The sequence below is a fragment of the Dendropsophus ebraccatus genome, chromosome 9 (genome assembly GCF_027789765.1).
Source record: "Dendropsophus ebraccatus isolate aDenEbr1 chromosome 9, aDenEbr1.pat, whole genome shotgun sequence".
In the NCBI taxonomy this organism is placed as follows: Eukaryota; Metazoa; Chordata; class Amphibia; order Anura; family Hylidae; genus Dendropsophus; species Dendropsophus ebraccatus.
This window is the reverse complement of record NC_091462.1, coordinates 55,187,531-55,209,591: the sequence shown is the minus strand read 5'-3', so window position 1 is coordinate 55,209,591 and position 22,061 is coordinate 55,187,531. Positions and strand designations below refer to the sequence as shown.

The following is a 22,061-nucleotide window of genomic DNA, read 5'->3' as shown; positions in this document are numbered from 1 at the left end:
AGCAGGTGGTGGAGTGACAGCCGCTTCTGGGGCAGTGAGGGGGGCGCCATCTTGGACCTGGGCCTTAACCTGCCGGGGGCTGTTGTGAGGAGAGGGGCAGGAGGATCATTATTTTCGGACGTCTTTTGCAAACAGCAGACGTTTTTTATTAGTTCATCCGCAAATTTTCTTTTGTCACCATTCTTTCTTCGTTTTTACTATTAAATTCAATGGACTTTTCAATTACGACACACCCAAAGGGCAATTAGTAATCCCAAACTAAAATAATATGCAAACACCAGTCATTGCAGGAAGGGGAGGCCAGACAGCTAAATGACGTCTGTTATTTTAGACTCAAAATAACGGGGGTTATTTTAAACGGAGCTGAAAAAACATTGTGTGAACATAGCCTAAAACTTTTTAAACAAACGCAGTTTAATCATGTGATATCAATGCACAGAATTCATTGCTGATTGAGTCTTTTTTTTATGAAGTCCAAAATGCACTGACCTCTCAGGGAATCGGTTCTAGCTACATTCAAAGTATATATAGTTAACAATGCATATAACTACTTTTAGCATCTGAATTCATATAATTCATAATATACATACAGTTCTTATACTCTAGGCACTTCGCCAAGGTCCTTAACTCCTGTGCCCCCTCCCCTGTGGGGAGTAAATATACATCTATTTTTCTATGCTAAGTAGAGAGTGGTAAAAAAAGGAGAAAAACAGACTTAATTTTATACAAATGATTGAGCCAAACAATTCGGGGGAATTCACATATTATGTTTAACATTAACTGCATGAAGTTCAAAGGAAAATAAATGAGTCAGCTATCTTTACCAGATAAAAGGGGATGTGCATAATCCTGTGGTTGTGTGTGGTGAACTAGACTCTGTGGCGTGACTATCTCTATTTACCAAATGTGCGGAAAACAACATGTTCTACCCAGAAGTAAACTAAAGAAAAGTAACTGTGAAATATACAGTCATATCAATGTCTTTAGAATTATTTGGCCCAAGTAGTCAATGATAAAACAAACACATTATTATCAACCCTAAAGGGGTAATGCGGCGCTAAGCAATTATTCACAAAATAACACACATTACAAAGTTATACAACTTTGTAATGTATGTTATGCATGTGAATGGCCCTCTTCACCGTGTTCTTCCCCCACCCACACTAAACCCGGAAATGTGGTTCATTATACTCACCTGATTCGTGTCGACCCCCGGCCGCCATCTTGTGACAATGATGGAATCTTCGGGAGGCCGTCCGACCAGCTGCAGCCGTCCGTTATGCCGGCCCCCCTCTGCTGCGTCATCAGCTGCTCAGCTGCAATTGGCTGAGCATAACTAAGCTCAGCCAATCAGGGCTGAGCAGCTGATGACGTGGCAGAGGGGGCCGGCATGAAGGAGGGCTGGTGCAGTCCGGTCGACCTCGTGAAGACTACGTCATTTGTCCCCAAGATGGCAGCCGGGGTCGACACGAATCAGCTTTGTATAGTGCACTACACTTCTGGGGGTAGGGGGGACATGGGGAAGGGGGCCATTCACTAACATAACATACATTACAAAGTTGTATAACTTTGTAATGTGTGTTATTTAGTGAAAAATGTTCTAATGTCGCACCGCACTACTACTAAAGCAACAGTAAGCCAAATTTTTAGCTAATGGAGGCAAAAATCACAATAAATTAGGCGCACAGGGAGGACATGCCAAATGAGCAAATAAGTTTGTATTGTCAGAGAGGGTGGATTTATATTTCAGAAAGAAGCCATACATGACCATACAACCAAGTCTGCAGAGGGTATTGTTCCATTAGTGAGATGCTGTATCACTCTCTGTGAGAGGGTCCATGTCCGATTTCCAAAATGCAACTGCTGCTGGAGGTAGTTTATTACATTCAGTATACTCGTATTATTCAGTTTCGTTAAACTGCATAAGTTTGTCTTTAGTAAACTTTCTCAGGATTCTATTATTTATCTCCATTGCTGTCATCTCGAAAGCACTAGACTTTAATACCTATAATGATATATTATGAAATAATTAAGGAAATGTAGAGCAATATAGATTACAAGTTATTTTTTCTCAGTGATAATATATCAGTGGCGCTTATATAAGGTAATGCAGCTATGTAGTGCTGGATCCCTCATGGTGTTACAAGAAGAATAAGGCTATGTTCCACACAGTATTTGTTAGGAATGTGACTTTGCGCTCCTCGGTCCATGCTGGGCGGCCGAGGAAGAATTTCTGTCTGTCTTTGCATAATGAATTGTGTCTGAACTGTGTTTTACTTTTCAGCCACACCTGCCTTGCCTGTCAAACTTCTGGCAGTGCAAGGGTTACTGCACTGCTAGGTCTGTTCAGCTGAGCTTGGTGCTGGGATCAGGGCTGCTCCAATCAGCTGCTGGACCCAGTCTCTGATCCTGGATAAAAAGCTCATTTCCTTGCTGGCTATTAGTTGTTACTAGTCCCAGCTCCCCTGCTCCTTTCCCAGCGTTCCCTGTCCTAATACCCTTGCTATTGCTCTACCCGTGTTCTGACCTCTTGCTTGACATCTGACTATCCGCTCCCTTTCTGATTTTGTACTGCGTTGTCCGTTTGGTTTTTGACTCTGTTAGCTGACTATCCTCCATTGTGTTTTGTTTGTCTGTCTTCGTTTGTGTGTTCACCTACTCAGTGTAGGGACCGACTCCGTGGTTGTCCGCGACCGTTTAGGGTCGTCCGTGGCAAGTAGGTAGGGGCATTGGTTGGGGCAAGTTCAGGGCTCACTGTCTTGTCCGTGTCTCCCCAGCCTGACAGTATTTTTGATCAATATTTTGTTCAGTATTTTGCTACCAAAACCAGGAGTGGATTAAAAACACAGAAATGCTATGTTCACACGCTGTTGAAATTGAGTGGATGGCCACCATTTAACAGCAATGGCTGTTGTTAATAGCAATCTAGAATAAAAAATTATTTGTCATTAAATGGCAGTCATCCACTCAATTTCAGCAGTGTGTGAACATAGCCTTTCTGGGTTTTTAATCCACCCTTTTTTTTTGTTGCAAAATACTGACCAAAAAACTGAGCAAAAATACTGTTTGGGTACATAGCCTAAGGCCCCATTTACACTACGTAATGGGCACCAAATTCTGCCTTCAGTCTCTTTGAATGGAGGGCTTGTGTGCCATCACTCTCCGCTCCTCTCCGCTCAAAAAGTCGACATGTTACGCAAGCCCTACCATTCAAAGAGATGGAAGGCAGGATTCGACGCCGAGTCCGCGTGGGGAGTTTCCACACGGAATCTTGGCGCTGATTCCGTAGTGTAAACGGGGCCTTAGGCTACATGTAGCACTGTTCTTACTGACAAACAAGACACAATCTCTTAATGAAAACAAATCCAAAATCAAAAGGTGACTGCTTGATAATGCAACATTCAAAAACCCATATAAACAATACACAAATTAATATAATAACTTCATTCTCATAACTAACACAGCATCCATTTCACTTTGGGAAAATCAAGCTACAAATCAGGGGTGTCAAACTTGCAGCCCTCCAGCTATTGCAAAATTATAGTCTGACACCTGTACTGTACATAGTAATGTGGTTTCCCTTCATAAAAGTCTGTACTCATTGTATACATGTGGTGATGAAGGTAATGATAAAGTTTCACCACTAGATGTCGCTGTATTAGATGTACAGTATGTACTTAGATGTTGCATGGCTGAATTTTGTAAAGGGTTATTGTTAGTGATGAGCGAGCATGCTCGTCCGAGCTTGCTCCTCGATCGAGTATAAGGGTACTCGATGGTACTCGTTACTCGGACGAGCATCTTGCGATACTCGAGAAAATCTCATCATCCGTTTCCTGTAAGTTTGCTCACTGCCATGCTAGGTCTGGTATAATTTTTAGAAGGCTGACTGGCTACCGCTTCTACCTTGTTCACTCTGTCCTCATCGCTATGCTGTTTCAGGCTGAATTTTTGGGTGGTTCATGATATGCTACCTCTGTTTTAATGGTTCCCTGTGTTCTCACTGCCATGCTGTGTCAGGCTGAGTTTTTGGGTGGTCCCTATGCCTACCTCTGTTTTAACCAGGCTGTTGCACAGAATTAGGCATAATGGCAGCCTCAGAGGCATGCACACATGCTGCCCCTGCTGTTTCCTGTCCATTTCCGTTGTGTTTCCATCAATTTCTGAGGTTGACAGGTTTTCACACGACCTTCTCTCTACTGAACTTGAGTCTCCTGCAAAAAAACTTGAGTCTCCCATTGACTTGATCAAAACGAGCAGGCTCGGACTGGGCCACCGGGGGACCGGGGAATTCCCCGGTGGGCCCCGAGCAGTTGTAGGCCCCGCCCCCCAGTAAGGGGACACAGGGCTGGAGACCACATCAATGTGGTCTCCACCCAGCAAGCCCAAGGGGGGCCCCCGTGCTCCTGGGGGGGCCACTCGGCCTCCGGGTGCCGCACCTTGCCTTTTAACTGGAAGGGATCGCATCAATCGCTTCCAGTTAAATGTAGCAGGGTTCCTATTGACAGCGCGAGAAGCCATAGGCTTCCCGCCCTGTCAATCACTCTTGTGACCGCAAGCAGCGTTCTGCTTGCGGTCACAAGCGTGCCGCCCCCGTCCCCGTCAGATGAGCAGCTCCCTGGTCCCGGGCTGCGCCACCACTGAGCTCCGTGTGCGTGCCGCGGCAGCTGGGACTTCCGGTACAGGGTGCGCATACCGGAAGTCCCAGCAGCCGCCGCAGCTCACATGGAGCTCAGTGGTGGCGCAGCCCGGGACCAGGGAGCTGCTCATCTGACAGGGAAGAGAGAAGAAGAGACACGAGGCCGACGGGGGAGCGTGTTGTAAGGTGAGTTGTTGTTGTTTTTTTTTTTTTTTATCAGAGGGGGACAGCACTGGGGGCTATAGAGGGGCTGGACAACATGAGGGGGGCTATGGGGGCCTGGACAACATGAGGGGGGCTATGGGGGGGATGAACAACACTGGGGGCTATAGAGGGGCTGGACAACATGAGGGGGGCTATGGGGGGAATGAACAACACTGGGGGCTATGGGGGCCTGGACAACATGAGGGGGGCTATGGGGGGAATGAACAACACTGGGGGCTATGGGGGCCTGGACAACATGAGGGGGGCTATGGGGGGAATGAACAACACTGGGGGCTATGGGGGCCTGGACAACATGAGGGGGGCTATGGGGGGGATGAACAACACTGGGGGCTATAGAGGGGCTGGACAACATAAGGGGGGCCTATAGGGGGGCTGGACAACATAAGGGGGGCCTATAGAGGGGCTGGACAACATAAGGGGGGCCTATAGAGGGGCTGGACAACATGAGGGGGGCTATGGGGGGAATGAACAACATGAGGGGGGCTATGGGGGGAATGAACAACATGAGGGGGGCTATGGGGGGATGAACAACACTGGGGGCTATAGAGGGGCTGGACAACATAAGGGGGGCCTATAGGGGGGCTGGACAACATGAGGGGGGCTATGGGGGGATGAACAACACTGGGGGCTATGGGGGGCTGGACAACATAAAGGGGGGCTATAGGGGAGATGGACAACATAAGGGGGGGCTATAGAGGGGCCGGACAACATGAGGGGGGCTATGGGGGATGAACAACACTGGGGGCTATGGGGGGCTGGACAACATGAGGGGGCTATAGAGGGGCTTGACAACATGAGGGGGGCTATGGGGGGGCTGGACAATATAAGGGGGGGCTATAGAGGGGCTGGACAACATAAGGTGGGGCTATAGAGGGGCTGGACAACATGAGGGGGGGGCTATAGAGGGGCTGGACAACATGAGGGGGGGCTATAGAGGGTCCGGACAACATAAGGGGGCTATAGAGGGGCTGGACAACATAAGGGGGCTATAGAGGGGCTGGACAACATAAGGGGGGGGGGGGCTATAGGGGGGTGGACAACATAAGGGGGCCTATAGAGGGGGTGGACAACATAAGGGGGGCTATAGGGGGATGGACAACATAAGGGGGGTTATGGGGGGATGGACAACATAAGGGGGGCTATGGGGTGATGGACAACATAAGGGGGCTATATGTGGGATGGAAAGGACTGGGGGCTATATGGGGGATGGAAAAGATTGGGGGCTATATGAGGGATAGACTACATAAGGGTCTATATGGGGGATGGACAACATAAGGGGGCTACCTATATGGAAATGGAAAACATAAGGGGGCTATATGGGGGATGGACAGCACTGAGGGCTATCTATATGGGGGATGGATAACATAAGGTGGCTACCTATATGGGGCATGGACAACTCTGGGGGCTATATATATGAGGGATGGACAATACGGGGTGCCATTTATAAGGGGGGCAACACAGGGGGACATCTATAAGGGGGACAATACAGGGGAGGCCATCTATAATGGGGAAAACAGAGGGAAGGCGATCTATAAGGGTCACTACACAGAGGGGGACAACAAAGGGGCCATCTATAAGGCGCATTACATGGGGGGGGCGTATACAATTGGGCATGCACAGGGGGGCATCTACTATTTTGGACTACACAGAGGACAGGGATAAAGAACCTTGGCTCTCCATATGTTGCAAAACTACAGCTTTTGCTTCGGCTGTCCAGGCATGATGGGAGTTTTGCAACAGCTGGAGAGCCGAGGTTCCCTACCCCTGATATAGGGGATGCACAGAGGTTGTCATCTACTATAAAGGGATTACACAGAGGGGGCTCTCTACCAGGGGCGGATTAACTTTACCATAGGCCCTGGGCTGCTCACCAAGCCTGGGCCCCCCCACCCCACTGTAACTATGGCAGCACTAGCCTGGCGTTCATAGTACAGGACAGATAATGTCATGATGTCCTGATTTGTGCAAAATTGCCATAAAAAAACAGTGATTTTTTGCAAATCATGGCGGAAGTGTAGCCAGGAGACAGTACACCATTGAAAGTATAAGTCTTTTTGGGTGGTCATGGGCCCCCCAGGAGCTCAGGGCCCCGGCTGCCGCCCAAAACGCCCCTATTATAATCCACTACTGCTCTCTACTATAGTAGATGCACATGGGGCCATCTACATGGAGGACTGAACAAGGGACCATCTATAAGGTGTCTACAGAGAGGGGGGCATATACTATAAGGGATATATATGTCAGCCTACCCACTAAATGAGGGTGTAAAGGGGCCAATACAGATGTGCAGTGTGTATAGAGATGAGGATGGTGCCAGAGTGAGGAGCCTAATATCTTTCTCTGGCAGATTCTGTGGATTCGTGGCTCGGAGAAGTTCTCATGATGGCCAAGAGCAGATGGAGAAGATAAAAAGGGAAGAACTCCGATCAGAGAAGACGTCCCCTGTGAGTCACCTGATATAACTGCAGTGTAATGTATATGGTGTATAGAGCCTGTGTAGGGCTGGGTCAGCCTCTATATGACTGTATGAGGTGATAGTGATCTGTGTACAGTGGATTATTTAGTAGCAGCGGTGGTGTTAGTATGTGGTGGTATTAGTCAGTATGTGGTGGTATTATTTGTTACTTTTTATGTGGTACTGTGTTTTATTGGATTTAGTATACTTTTGGTCAGTAACGATATGGTGGTTGTGGTGTAGCGGTAATATTTCCTTTCTATATACTGGTTATTGGTCATAGTACACAGGATTTGGTCAGTAACAGTATGGTGGTAATATGTGAGGTGATAATATTTCCCTCTTTTATACTGGTATTATTGGTAATATCAGTCTTGGTATACTGGATTTGGTCAGTAACAGTATGGCGGTAATATGTGTTATTGGTGGCTGTATCACTTTTGTATCTAAGTATACAGTGTTATCATGCAAAGAAAATTGTCTTATAGCGCGATTATACAGGCCAATAATTGGTAACAAGTGCTCCTTGGAAGCCCCATGTAAAAGTGCCAGAGATAAGCTGACAAGCAAATGTCCCATAGTCGGCTGATTTGATCTTTTGTGCATCTGTACAAATCATTGCTGGCGTCCGCACATCTCAGTATATTCCTGCCCTGCTGATTAGCAATGGTTTGCTGCTCTACACTGCCCCATATCACGCCGTGTAACTGGAGCCTTATTAATGTTACCATAGATAAGTATGGTGGCAGAAGGGTGGGCCCCAAGAATGATTTCCCCTGGTGGGCCCAAGGACTCCAGTCCGACACTGAAAACGAGCACTCGAGTATCGGGAAATACTCGTCTCGAGTAACGAGCACCCGAGCATTTTAGTACTCGCTCATCACTAGTTATTGTTTATTTGCGTGTCACATGGATCTGTGAACCTATGGGAATTCTCTCTTCTTCTCTCCTATCATTTTTCTCTTTACTTCTTCTGTTGAACTCTTCACCCACTCACAGTGCACTTTAGATACTCTGAGGAAGGAAGTCACATGGGTAGAGTAGGTGCATAGCTCTTTTTTATTGAAAATTGTAGAGAAAGGATGCAAGCAAGACAGCTCTCTACAGTAGTTCTCTGTAGGCCCTGGCCCTCTGCCAGGTCCCCCACCCTCAAGCATGTCAGTCTTAGCCAGAACCCTGTATGGGTAGGAAGCAAGACAAAACACAGATAACAGTTTCTACTCAGTAAGGCTACACAACACTATGCAGTGTTAAACCCCTTTCAAGAGAGGACAAGTCAGAGACAACCTCAACCCACACCGTGGACTAGGAGAGTCACAGAGCATGACAGTATCCACAGTCCAGAACCCCTATAAATTAAAAAAAAAAAAAAAAAAAGAATCTGAACTTATGTATATACATGTGGACTGCTCAGAATATAGGAAAGCTGTTGAGATTGTGGTTTTGGTAAATTGTATAGTTACAGTACATAACATTCACACTTTTTTTTAGGTTCTTGTGTTTTTCTGTTACCTTTCTATTGTAGTCATGCTATGAGCAACAAAGCAGGTTTGCAGAAAAACAAGCACAATTTGTTCATGAATCAAAAGGTTATTTGTTTCATTTTTGGTAATCTATTCCAACTCCTCACATTATTTCCATTTCAGGTATGAATATTTTTAAGAATTATGTGCACATATGAAAAAAAAGAAATCCGTCTTTTTAAAGTAGAAAGAAAAGCTTAGCATTTCAAATAAAAGCTATATTCACACACTGCTGTGAAAATGATGGGCGTTTTTATTCGATAGCTGCCATTTAACAACAAATAATGGCCTTTTTTTTTATAACAATGGCCATTATCCGTATAATATCCGAATATAACATAAGGGGCATTACATGTTACATGACGGCTGTTCAATAAAAATGGCCATCATTTCGATCGTGAACCGAGAACATAGCCATAAGCTCTGCTATAGCCATGAATATACCTATTCAAAATGTGCAAAATTGAAAATAAACTTTTTGAGAATTGTGATAAATGTATTAATCCGACAGTTAAGCAATATGGCTCATAGCCCTAAAACAGGAATCTTTGGAAGTTATTTATTGTATATTATCATTATATTTATTACTAAGCCTGTCCCATTGACTCAATTTTTAGTTCAATCCGCGATCTGCCCGAAGAATTGACACATCAATAGGTGTCTCATTTCTCTAAAATGTGCTGTCTTCTGCCTATTGTTAGGGGAATACTGCCTCAAGTAAGAACAACATCAGGATAAAATACTGGAAGTGGGGGCGGGGCTTGGCATGTGCTATCTGCAGAAGAGAGCGCGGGAGAAAGTCTTGGAGGGTCTAGGCTGTGTACCTGCAAGCTGAGCCCGCCCGCCTTTAGAAATGTGTGAAATTTAAATCAAGGCTTCCCTTTTATCTCTGTCCACCCATAAAGCTCAGGACAGCTATTCCTTGTGTAAATACCAATATACCAATCTTTTGCTGCATGTCCACACTGCGGCAGTATAATCTTTCTCCCTCCCTTTAGCACTTGTCAAAATGCTGAAGGAGTTAATCTAACAAAACCAGCAATGCTTTAAAGTTGCTTTATGATATATATTAGCAGATGTTCATTTTACCTTAGCGCACCCGGTGTCTTGCAAGTGGGACAGAAGCCATGTGCATATATTCGCTATTATACTCTGTTGTCTCCATATTTCTAGCAGCACATTCTCTGCAATGCTGTAAAAACAGGAATTGTTAATAAATACAGAAACTGCTCAAACATCCCTGCTGTGTATCCATCCATTGTCATTTCCTGCAGCCCGCCTTATTGTTTTCAGTAACACTGAGCCACCCATGTGGATAACTCCATACAGCTACAAAGAGAAGCCATAAGTAAGCTTCAGATGTCTGGTCCTGGCTTCAGTTTCAAAATAGTCGCAGGATGCAGTGGAGCAGGATGCCGGATCACACAGTAGTGCAGAAGGTATGTATGGTATCAAAATGTCCACCATACTTTCCTTATTGCAATAGTGTTAGATAAATAATTTTTTTAAACATATCAAAAGCTAAAGATTGCATTGGCTCTCACTCTTGAGACCTCCTGCAAACCCCAAGATATAGCAGGATGAAGAATGCAGCCCCGGCCAATAAAATCAGATTTATCTATAATTGAAATTTGGAGATCTACACGTTGTTGTAATGAGTAAGGATGTGGAACTGGTCTGAACCTACCCCACTGTGCCTATCTACTTGAATGATTTCCCTAACTGGCAACCCCCAGCTGGGCTAAAGCTTTAGCTGTCCATTGTACTGTAGTTTTGCATCAGCTGGAGGGCCTGAATTTTACACCCCTGGTCTACAGTATACAACCATTTAGTGGTAGTAATAGGGGTAATGCATGGCACCAGGTATATCGGTAATGTTATATGGCACTAGGTATATCAGGGGCAAAAGTGAATAGTATAGCAATAGTATAGCACATAGCTGAAAAAAGCGTAGGTAGCTGTTTTATCTTCCACTTGGAGATTGTCTGCAGTTGGTATAGGGCCCATGTTAGTTGAGAAGTCCTACTGGGTTAATGGTTCCATATCTTGGTTACCTTTAATATGACCCTTGGTGGAGGTTTGAGCAATATAAGTTTGTATAATAGACAGGGTATAGGAAACAGTTTTGTGTGGTTCCCTATGTGAGGCACTAGTTCTCACATTCTTTGCTATCTCATCTTAGTCCGACACATTACTTGTGGTTTAGCACCCCAAACCAGCATGACACATTACATAGCACACATCAGCCATTGGGGCCCAGGACCCCAGAGTAAAGTTTTTTAGTGCACTCCTGACTTTGTGTGCTTATTAAAATAAAAGTGTTACCTGTTGTTAATACTCACCCTTCTTTGGAAGTTTATGAATAATACCACTATAAAACATACAAGCAGGAAGAGAGAAGCTCCAATCAAAAACCATGTTTCCATAAATGACAGTATATGACAAGCTGGAGGTTGCACAGCAACATCTGCAAAATCTAAGATAAAAATTAAATATGGTCACTAAAGATTAATAATAGCAAATCATTGTATATTATATAGAATGTACCCATCTGAAATATCCATAAACAAGTTTTATTAATGCCGGACCATACCGGAATCGCAGTGGATTTCACTCTGACCGGTGAATACTTTCCCCGTCTGCACTCCAGCCTGCTTCTGTGGCTCCCGGTTCCCTGACATTGGGCTCAGCCAATCTGTGACTGCGGCCAGGGCCGTATTAACAGCTGCTGCTGCCCTAGGCACAAACCTGAGGACGCCCCATCCTGGGGAGCATGGGGGACTGTGGTTTCCCCTACATGCATTTCTCTGCATGTACAAACATTGTCTGAATAGAATTTTTCATTCACTAGCAGGTCTGAACGGGAAGGGGGAGACTAGGGGTTCCTAGTGGTAAATAAAGCCCTGACTGCGGTATGACAGCGCACTGATTAGCTTAGCAGGACATCAAGATGCCAGGAGCCACAGAAGCAGGGCAAAGCGTGGATAGTATTCACCGGTCAGCATTGGGTTAATGAGGATGAGGTTTACATACTCACAGTGGAAATCTGCTGTGATTCCAGTACGTGTGAACCCACCCTAAGGGTTAGTTCACACAGACAGAATCTGTGGCAGATTTGATGTTGCAGATTTGAAGCTGCAGATTTGATGCAGTGTAAATAAATGCAATAAACAGGTAGAAGAACCTTAGTATTAAAAAAAAAAATAAGGATGTCTGTGGAAGAACTATAGGTTTAGTAAAACTTAGCTTTTAGTATGTGCATAAAAACCAAACACATTACTAATCACAACCTTTGTGGTACCAGTAGAGCAACACAATCAGTGTACATAAATAAAGGGGTTATCCAGCACTACAGAAACATGACCACTTTCTTCCATAGACAACACCACTCTTGCCTCCAGGTTGGCTGGGTTTCTGTAACTCTGTTACATTGAAGTGAATGGAGCTTAAAGGGGTTATCCAGCGCTACAAAAACATGGCCACTTTCCCCCTACTATTGCCTCCAGTTTGGGTGGGGTTTTGAAACTCAGTTCCATTGAAGTAAATGGAGCTTAATTGCAAACCGCACCTAAACTGGAGACAACAGTAGGGGGAAAAGTGGCCATGTTTTTGTAGCGCTAGATAACCCCTTTAATTGCAAACCACACCTGAACTGGAGACAAGAGTGGTGCTGTCTTTGGAAGAAAGTAGCCATGTTTTTGTGGTGCTTTAAAGTCAAGCACCTATGTGGGCAAGAATACCACCCTGGAACACACTGTCTGTCAGCTAGGAAGCCCCTAGTTAGGGTGTTTCCAAGTGGGACTGTCCATGTTTTATGATATACTGTATTTTTCGCCTTATAAGATACACTTTTTTTAGCAGGAAAATCCTCCTGCATGTTATATTCAGAAGACAGGGCTTATTCCCTGCGCTATTACATGCAACAACAGTGAGCAGGTTAGAGCTGTGAAAGGGGCTGCCCGAACGATCTTTAGATTATCCAGGTAGCCCATAGAGCAGGGGTGGGGAACCTTTTCCATGTCGAGGGCCGGTCGGGCATTAATAAAATCATTCGAGGGCCCCATACCGTGCGCGGCAGTTAGTAGCGGGGGTTTGCAGCACCCAGGGCAAGGCAAGGTATTGTTCCCCTAGTGCCCCTGCTATTGTAGTTAACCCCCAGCCATGTCCCTGGTAGCCTAGTTAACCCCCATCAGTCATGTCCCTGGTAGCCTAGTTAACCCCCCCAGCCATGTCCCTGGTAGCCTAGTTATCCCCCCCATCAGTCATGTCCCTGGTGGCCTAGTTAACCGCCATCAGGCATGTCCCAGGTAGCCTAGTTAACCCCCATCAGGCATGTCCCTGGTAGCCTAGTTAACCCACATCAGTCATGTCCCTGGTAGCCTAGTTAACCCCCATCAGGCATGTCCCTGGTGGCCTATTTAACCCCCATCAGGCATGTCCCTGGTGGCCTATTTAACCCCCATCTGGCATGTCCCTGGTAGCCTAGTTAACCCCCCCAGCCATGTCCCTGGTAGCCTAGTTATCCCCCCCATCAGTCATGTCCCTGGTGGCCTAGTTAACCCCCATCAGGCCTGTCCCTGGTAGCCTAGTTAACCGCCATCAGGCATGTCCCAGGTAGCCTAGTTAACCGCCATCAGGCATGTCCCAGGTAGCCTAGTTAACCCCCATCAGGCATGTCCCTGGTAGCCTAGTTAACCCACATCAGTCATGTCCCTGGTAGCCTAGTTAACCCCCATCAGGCATGTCCCTGGTGGCCTATTTAACCCCCATCAGGCATATCCCTGATAGCCTAGTTAACCCACATCAGTCATGTCCCTGGTAGCCTAGTTAATCCCTCATTCATGTCCCTGGTAGCCTTGTTAACCCCCCCCATCAGGCATGTCCCTGGTAGCCTAGTTAACCCCCATCAGGCCTGTCCCTGGTAGCCTAGTTAACCCCCATTAGTCATGTCCCTGGTGGCCTAGTTAACCCCCATCAGGCCTGTCCCTGGTAGCCTAGTTAACCCCCATCAGGCATGTCCCTGGTGGACCAGTTAACCCCCAACAGTCATGTTCCTGGTAGCCTAGTTAACCCCTATCAGGCATGTCCCTGGTGGCCTAGTTATCCCCCCCATCAGGCATGTCCCTGGTAGCCTAGTTAACCCCCAACAGTCATGTCTCTGGTGGACCAGTTAACCCCCAACAGTCATGTCCCTGGTGGACCAGTAAACACCCAACAGTCATGTCCCTGGTGGACCAGTTAACCCCCAACAGTCTTGTCCCTGGTGGCCTAGTTATCCCCCCCCCAACAGTCATGTCCCTGGTAGCCTAGTTATCCCCCCCCCCATCAGTCATGTCCCTGGTGGACTAGTTAACCCCCATCAGGCATGTCCCTGGTAGCCTAGTTATCCCCCCCATCAGTCATGTCCCTGGTAGCCTATTTAACCCCCAAATAAAAAAAAATAAACATCCCACTCACCTTACCTCCGCTCCCACGCTGCCCAGGTCCTCTTCTCTCCCAGGTCCTCTGTGCCGGACTTCTCCTGCAGGCGGCGCGCGATAAAATGACGTCATCGCGCGCGGCCCGCAGGAGACTGAAGACACGCGCCGCTCTGGAGGAGGAAGGAGCCGACACAGACAGCACGGCAGCTGTCACAGACACCGGAGGATGCTGTGTGCGCCGGCTCCTTCCTCCTCCAGAGCAGCGCGTGTCACAGGGGAGCTGCGGGCCGCGGGCCGCATCGGGAGGTCTCAGGGGCCGGATGCGGCCCGCGGGCCGGAGGTTCCCCACCCCTGCCATAGAGGATAGTGCCAATCTGCTGCCACTGCTCCTGTTACATGGAGAAGCCGAACGTCGCTATCGTGATCTGTGCATGTTGGCCGATCGATTGCCTTTCTGCATGAGCTATTACACAAAACAATTATTGGCCAGTAATTGTCCAAGTACAGTCGATAATTCACATAGTTCACATATTGTGTAATTGTTAAAGAATTTCAGTTGCAGAGTTCAGAATAGACATGTTTTAAACTACCAAAGGACAAAAGTGATTGGCTGCTGAGTTAAAGCCTCACCTCCTTTTGCAGCATTCCCGAAATCTCCTGCTGGCTTCTTGGCTTTGATTGCACTGAACATTTGATAGTGTATGAACTGTTCAAACATAGACTAAAAATTGGGAACAATGGAAGCCTAAACCTTCCCCCTCTGTAGCAGTTCTTAAATGATGCCCATGATTCCTCTCTTTAATGTAGCCCTCTGGAAAGGGAGGCAACAGAAATAACCCCTAAGTGCACCTCAGGACATGTAAGTTTCTCTTTTCTATTTCTCTTTGTTAGACAAGCTCTTGGCTTTGGCAAAAAAAAAAGTAGCTGCACCAAGAATAGTATGTATGAATCTAGCCTTATAAAATCACGATTTATTAAATACGACATGAGAAAACTGAATACTTACCAGTGACATTGACATATAAAAGTGTCCTATTAAAAACAGAGTTAGTTAAAGGAGGTGGAAAAAAACTTTTCAGATGACAACTGTAGTTGCCAGCATGCTTTTCTTCAAGGTTTATAAGACTTAAAGAAAAAGTGCCATTGAATTTGAAAATACGACATTGTGCTTTGTCTATCCAGTTGTGTAATTTTAGTTCTGCACCCAAACTTTCTACCAAACATTCCATAGTTCCATCATTGCCTTTTTCTAGAGTCAAATTAAACACAGAGTCCTTTTTTGGACTATATCGGCAAAGTTCCACTTTTCCCATTCGGGAGGCAATCACTACATGTGGACCTGAGCTGGTCGAAGTAGTTTGAGCTGTAAAAAAAAATATATATTTTATTATAGTGTAATATATCGGTGGTACATCTACAATCATGTTGAATGACTTAAATAAAAATGATGAGACATACAAGTTTACTAGCAAACAATGTGCCAAAACTCCATATACATCTTTTTCCCTATGTTATATACTACCCAGGCTTAAAGAACTATTCCACGTTTTTTTTCTCTGCCCGCTGCAGACTGGCACATATACTTACCATTGATGATTGGTGTCCCACAGCACGGCTTCATTCCTGTACTATGGCACCATTCAGAAACCAACTGGTAGTGATGTCCATTTCTTCTGACCCCTTGGGTCTCCAATGCATCTCTATCAAAGCACTTTCACATAGAGACATTGGAGACCTTGGCTTCCGGCCTCCTTAGCTGCAGGTCAGTCGGCAAAGAGGTGCCTGTGTGATTTGAACTGCACCATAGAACCGTAATGACGCCGTGCAATGGGACACCGATCATCAATAAGTATATGTGTTAGCCTGGAGAAATTTGAAAAACGCATGAAATGCTTCTTTAAAGGGATGTTCCCATCTGGAGTAGTTATACCCTCCTGTTCACAGTATGTACAGGATAGGGCATAACTACAAGAACAGGACCCCAATATCCCTTCTAAACAGATCTACGGGCCACGCTTGTGAAGCACAGATTCATTCATTATCTACAGAGCTGCTGAGGAGAGCCGAATGCAGCTTTCAGCTCTCCTATTTGGCTCCAGAATTCTTTAGGGGGAAAAAAGACAGCTTTATTTAGCTTTCTATAAAAGACATCACATGATAAACTTAGAAAGCAAGTTTGTAAGAAATCACATAAAGTTATATTTTTAGACCGATGGATGCTACAGGGCCCATCCTTTGATCTTTTGATGCATTCTAATATGAAGCTAATGAGAAGCTGATTTTATTATCTTTTTACCCCCTCCATTTTAGATCTGCGAGGCTTAAAGAGGTATTAAATAAGACCATCACCCCAAGATACATAACTTACTACAGTAATATAGTGTTATCACAGCACTCGCTTCAGTATGCTTTTGCATGATTCAACCCTGACAGGAACTTGCATAATTCTTTTACTTTCAATGTGGTATTATCCAGGAACCTGGAAAACATGGATACAGCCAAAGGCTGGTAGCTCTAGGGCTCTAGTTCTTATTATTTTAATGATGGTGTGCTGCTTGTTGCTCTAAGTAATAAGAGTGGCGGCAGCAGACCACCGCTGACTTCAATGGGTAGCCCAGGAATGGAATGCCCCTCCCGCTGCTCCCCACAGCCCCTTCCACTGCTGCCCCCTTAGATGACAGAGCATGGAGGAGCATGTGACCATGTCCCGCCATCTTTGTCCACCATAGGCATATACAGGCTCAGTGGAGGACACAGAGGGTGGGTCATGGTCACATGCTTGTCCATGTTGACAATCTTAGAATCACCACAAATCAGGACAGCAGAGCTTGGAGGAGGGATTTTTGATTTGGGCTCTATGAGATTCACAGAGAGCTGCTGTCAATATGAACTGAATATGTCAAATGAACTATAAAGAGGCCAATCCCTTTAAAAAAAAAGCACTTTTCATATATGAGTGTTCAGATCCTGACAAATGAGTAGAACAAGTGGGAAGACAACCACGCTGGCACGTGCTCTTCTACCCACTCTGTGTCTGAGACCTAGATGGCGCCTTGCATTAAAAGTCCATCTAGGTCACGTGACACATAGCTGGACATGTGGACTTCTCTTGGCTCATTCTCCTGATCGGTTGCAGCCTGAACAATCAGACCCTGACTAGTCAAAATTTTTCATATGTTTCTCTGACATCAAAAAATTTTTTAATGGCAGTGCCTATTTAAAGCCAACCTGTCGTCACTTTCATGTTGCCTGAACCTTGAATCATCAGAGCGGTCACAGGTGGCTGGTGCACACACTGACAGCCTTGATTGATATATACCTCCCTATATCCAGAGTGAGATATATCAAGCAAGTCTGGTGGGGTGGGAAGAAGCCACCATGGACCACCCCAATGACTTATGGTTTGGGCAGCATGGAAATGATGACAGGTTCTCTTTAAAGCATGTGAACAGTAGTCCTCTCACTACATAAGTTTGTAATAGTGATTTGCACTTGAGAAAAAGCTAATTTTTCCATGAGTTTCTGGACTCTGATCAAATGTACCATACAGTAGATTATTGTTTAGTGCTGGATTCACACCAAAATGTCCTACATTGAATGTAAAATGAAAGGGTTCTCTTCTAGAAGCATTATTTTTAACTATGGGTGAAGAGCCAAAGGCTTGTTTCTGGATGGGGGTGGGGGATTGCTGCAATAAAATGTCATAGAAGATTGTCAGCAGAAAAAGACCACATGGTCCATCTAGCCTGCATTTTCTTTTTTATTATCTAAGGATAAATATTATATGTTGATGCCTATTGATAATATATTAAAGACAAAAAATGTAATCTGTGAAAGCACAACCTTAAAGAGAAGTATGTTTTTGTAAAGCGATCTACTCTACTCCCTCTATAATGGCACATTTCAAAACCATGCTGCTGAACTTTTAGGGGGAGATTTATCAAAGGGTGTAAAATTTAGACTGGTGCAAACTGCCTACAGCAAGCAATCACAACTCCTATTTCCTTTCAGCACTGCCTAAAGCTGAGCTGTGATTGGTTGCTGTGGGCAGTTTGCACCAGTCTAAATTTTACACCCTTTGATAAATCTCCCCCTTAGTGACTGACTAGATAGGCAAGTAAATGGGGAAACACTGAAAGTGCATTAGACTATGCAAAGCCACAATGAATAACAAGGTTTAGACCAATGGCCCTATTAAATTGAATTTTTCTTATAAATCAAGATCCTTTTCTTCTTCCAACCACCGATGAAAATTTACTTCAACCTTTTATATTTCTTATATGTAATGAAATAACATTTGCCATATATTTATATATCTATATAAGCTTTGTACGAAGAATGACATCTACTTATGTCTTACATTAAGTCATTATGTAGAACAGAGGTACTTCACTGGAATTCCAGGGGGGTTGAAATCATGGCAGTAATATTTTATCTGTGGTCATCTAGACATTATTAGCAATTATTAACCAGGAATAGATTTAGTCAGTCCAACTGCAATAAATGTAGATCAAAGTACTGAAACTTCCTAAAATAATTTACATCAATACAAGAACCATACTACTACATCATGTAACACCAACGGCAATGAAACAGGTAGCAAATAAACATGTTGTGAATTGTGCGGTGAAATTTAAATTTTATCAGTCTTTCTGACAACCTGAGTGCATTTTTCGTGACAAAAAGATTTCGGCTGCCTGTGCTAATCCATTAGTATCCTTCTCCACCCGAAGGGGGGTAAAACAGGTGCAGGTCCTAGAGGAAGTCGTGATATAAAATATCATAAAATTTATTAAAAGAATTTTGCCAGCGACACAACATGTTTCGAGACCGGTCTGGTCTCTTTATGAAGTGTCTGATGCTAATGTCTGTGCTAATCCAGAAGCAGTAGTTTTAAAGCTGAGTTCACATACATCAGGTAGTCTGGCATCCTTCTTTTACCAGAAACTGATGACACCTGATCCCACTTAAACATATCAGTTGTCATCAGGAGTTCTATCCTTTTTTTCATTAACTATCCGATATTGGAGATAAAGCGCACAAAAGAGTTGTATGATGCGTTCCTGCGTCCTTCCTGACAGGCGATCTGGCGTCCAGATTGAAGGGCGACATAGTTTGAACTGTCCTATTCAAACAAATAGTATCAGTTCAAACATTAGTTTCCCTCTGGTGCAGTAGCAAAGCAAACTGAGCCAGAAAACTCGATGAATGTAAAGGAGGCCTTATTCTTTTAATTTAGCTTTACATACATTTCTGGTATTATGATGTGTCTAAACCTCATCAGGCTTTTCATTATTTAGGCCGATATTTTCATCAAAATACTTTTTCTGTGTTGCTTGTTCCAACACCACATAAAGTATTTGCTGTATGTAAACAGTGTGTATATTAATGACATTATATCTTTCAGCTTATAGAATAGAATAAAACGTTTACATAAAAATGCACATCAAGCAATGAAAATAAAAGCGACTAAACGTAAATTGAACAATTTTTATATTGGTCTAAGAAGTGGGTTGAAAATCTTTGAAATATTAAAAATTTTTCAAAGGCATGTTTATGTATTTAGATGGTTAATAAACTAAGTAATACCGACCAGAAGATACAATTTTAGTAGCGTTACGAAGCATATCTGGTACAAATACTGTGGCACAGAAAACATACTTTATATGTGAAACAAAATGCCAACACACATTCATTGGTAACAGATGTATTTATATATTTCTGCATGTTTTGTTGAAAATTATATTTTAATATATTACAATATAATTAAAATTTTTCATTCAATATAAAAAAAAGTAAAAACTCACCAGAAAGCTGCAATAAGCTCAGCAGAAGGAAGCCAACAAGATAAGCGTTCATTACAAAGACTGTTTCGTAACATGTACTGAATCTTTTTTAACCTTGGATTGTTACAAGTGATAAAAGCAGAAGCTTCAGGTTTTCTCTAGCTTGAATTGAGGCAAGAGACTTGATCTGTGTGGAACATATTTTCAGCGGAAGAGTTTAGCTAGCGTGTACGTCTTTTTACGTGCCTCTTGATGTGGTTTCACAAAAACAATGTGATTTTGGTGGCAAAGATATTTTCCATTGCAGATTTTCCCTGGGTTGACTTATTATAAATCAGTCCAATGCCTACAGAGTGCTACTGTGTTGTAACATAAAAAACCAGCCTGTAATAATCTAACCTACATTGATGCTCAGAACATGGAGATACAGTTGTGCTCAAACGTTTACATACCTCGGCAGACTTTTTGCTTTTTTGTCCTTTTTCCAGAGAATATGAATGATAACACAAAAACCTTTTTTCCACTCATGGCTAGTGGTTGGGTGAAGCCATTTATAATCAAACTACTGTGTTTTCAAAAACATCCAAAAACATCTGAATGACCTTGATCAAAAGTTTACATACCCCAGTTCTTAACACAGTGTATTGCCCCCTCTAACATCAATGACAGCTGTAATGGTAGTTGTGGATGAGGCTCTTTGTTTTCTCATATGGTAAATCTGCCCATTCTTCTTGGCAAAAAGCCTCCAGTTCCTGTAAATTCCTGGGCTGTCTTGCATGAACTACATGCTTGAGATCTCCCCAGAGTGGCTCAATGATATTGAGGTCAGGAGACTTAAACGGCTACTCCAGAACCTTCACTTTGTTCTGCTGTAGCCAATGACAGGTCGACTTGGCCTTGTGTTTTGGACCGGTTTCATGTTGGAATGTCTGAGTACATCCCATGTGCAGCTTTCAGGCTGATGAGTGCAAATTTGCCTCCAATATTTGCTGATAATGTGTGACATTCATCTTTCCTTCAACTTTGACCAAGTTTTCTGTGCCTTTGTTTCCACATCCTTAACCCCTAGACGACCCTGGATGTACAGTTACGCAAAGAGAGTCTGTCACCAGACGACCCTGGGCGTAACTGTACGTCCAGGGGTTTTATCCCACCATAGCAAGTGTGGGCCGGCTGCAGTGAGTAGCTGGACCCTCACCATTAATGATCACGCTGCAGCCTGCCACTAAACCCTTGGCGCGATCGCAGTGTTTAAGTGTAAGTGACAAGGGCAGCCCCTTTCACCTACCGATCGGGACCCCCGCAGTGTAACTGCAGTGGTCCCGATCATTTTTATGGACCGCCGGAGGTCTCTTACCTTCCTCCATGCTGTCCGAACGGCAGGCAGGCTCAATCACCAGAGCACCTATAACACTGGTCAATGCTATGCCTATGGCATAGCATTGTACAGTGTATGCAAACTATTGATTGCAGGTAAAAGTCCCCCAGGGTTACTTAAAATGTGTAAAAATAAAGTAAAGAATTGCAGATTTTTTGGTACATTATATATAAAAAAATTAATAAAAAGTCATCAAAACGTGCGGGCTACACAAATATGGTATTAATAAAAAGAAGAGATCAAGGCACAAAAAATTACACCCCTTACAGCCCCTTAGGTGAAAAAAACGTTATAAGTATCAGGAACATTATATTATTAATTAATTCCAAAAAAAAGGATTTAATAAAAAAACAAATATACATCTATATCATAAAAATCAAAGTCTGTCTGTCTGTCTGTCCTTCTGTCTGTCTGTCTGTCTGTCCTCTATAGACTTCCAAACGCCTGAACCGTTTGACCCCAAATTTGGCACACAGATACATTGGGTGCCCGGGAAGGTTATTGCGAAGGTCCCGTCCCCGCCAGATGTACAGGAGGGGAGGGGGAGGGGAAAGAGAGGCGCCCCATAGAGATGAATGGGAAAATCTCCTCACTGCAAACACAGGTGATATAATTAGCTGCAGCAGACACGGCAG

At 44.3% G+C, this 22,061-nt stretch overlaps 1 protein-coding gene across 1 annotated transcript; it reads right to left on the bottom strand.

Moving 5' to 3' along the window:
- Window positions 1-1,627: 1,627 nt before the first annotated feature.
- Window positions 1,628-20,153, bottom strand: LOC138802106 (cytotoxic T-lymphocyte protein 4-like). Its single transcript, XM_069985253.1, has 5 exons — window positions 20,070-20,153; window positions 15,269-15,625; window positions 11,185-11,309; window positions 9,932-10,034; window positions 1,628-2,005 (listed from the first exon to the last, which is right to left on the bottom strand). The coding sequence occupies exons 1-4, from the start codon at window positions 20,119-20,121 to the stop codon at window positions 9,933-9,935; spliced, it is 636 nt and encodes a 211-aa protein (XP_069841354.1). The 5' UTR covers window positions 20,122-20,153; the 3' UTR covers window positions 1,628-2,005; window position 9,932.
- Window positions 20,154-22,061: the final 1,908 nt, after the last annotated feature.

What these genes read in the sequence shown, in the direction of transcription:
- LOC138802106 (XM_069985253.1), bottom strand. Translation starts at nt 20,121, where the DNA reads ATGAACGCTTATCTTGTTGGCTTCCTTCTGCTGAGCTTATTGCAGCTT. An exon ending in TTTATATGTCAATGTCACTG is followed by an intron (nt 11,310 to 15,268) that starts GTAAGTATTCAG and finishes TAGATTTTGCAG; the next exon opens with ATGTTGCTGTGCAACCTCCA. An exon ending in TCATAAACTTCCAAAGAAGG is followed by an intron (nt 10,035 to 11,184) that starts GTGAGTATTAAC and finishes CTGTTTTTACAG; the next exon opens with CATTGCAGAGAATGTGCTGC.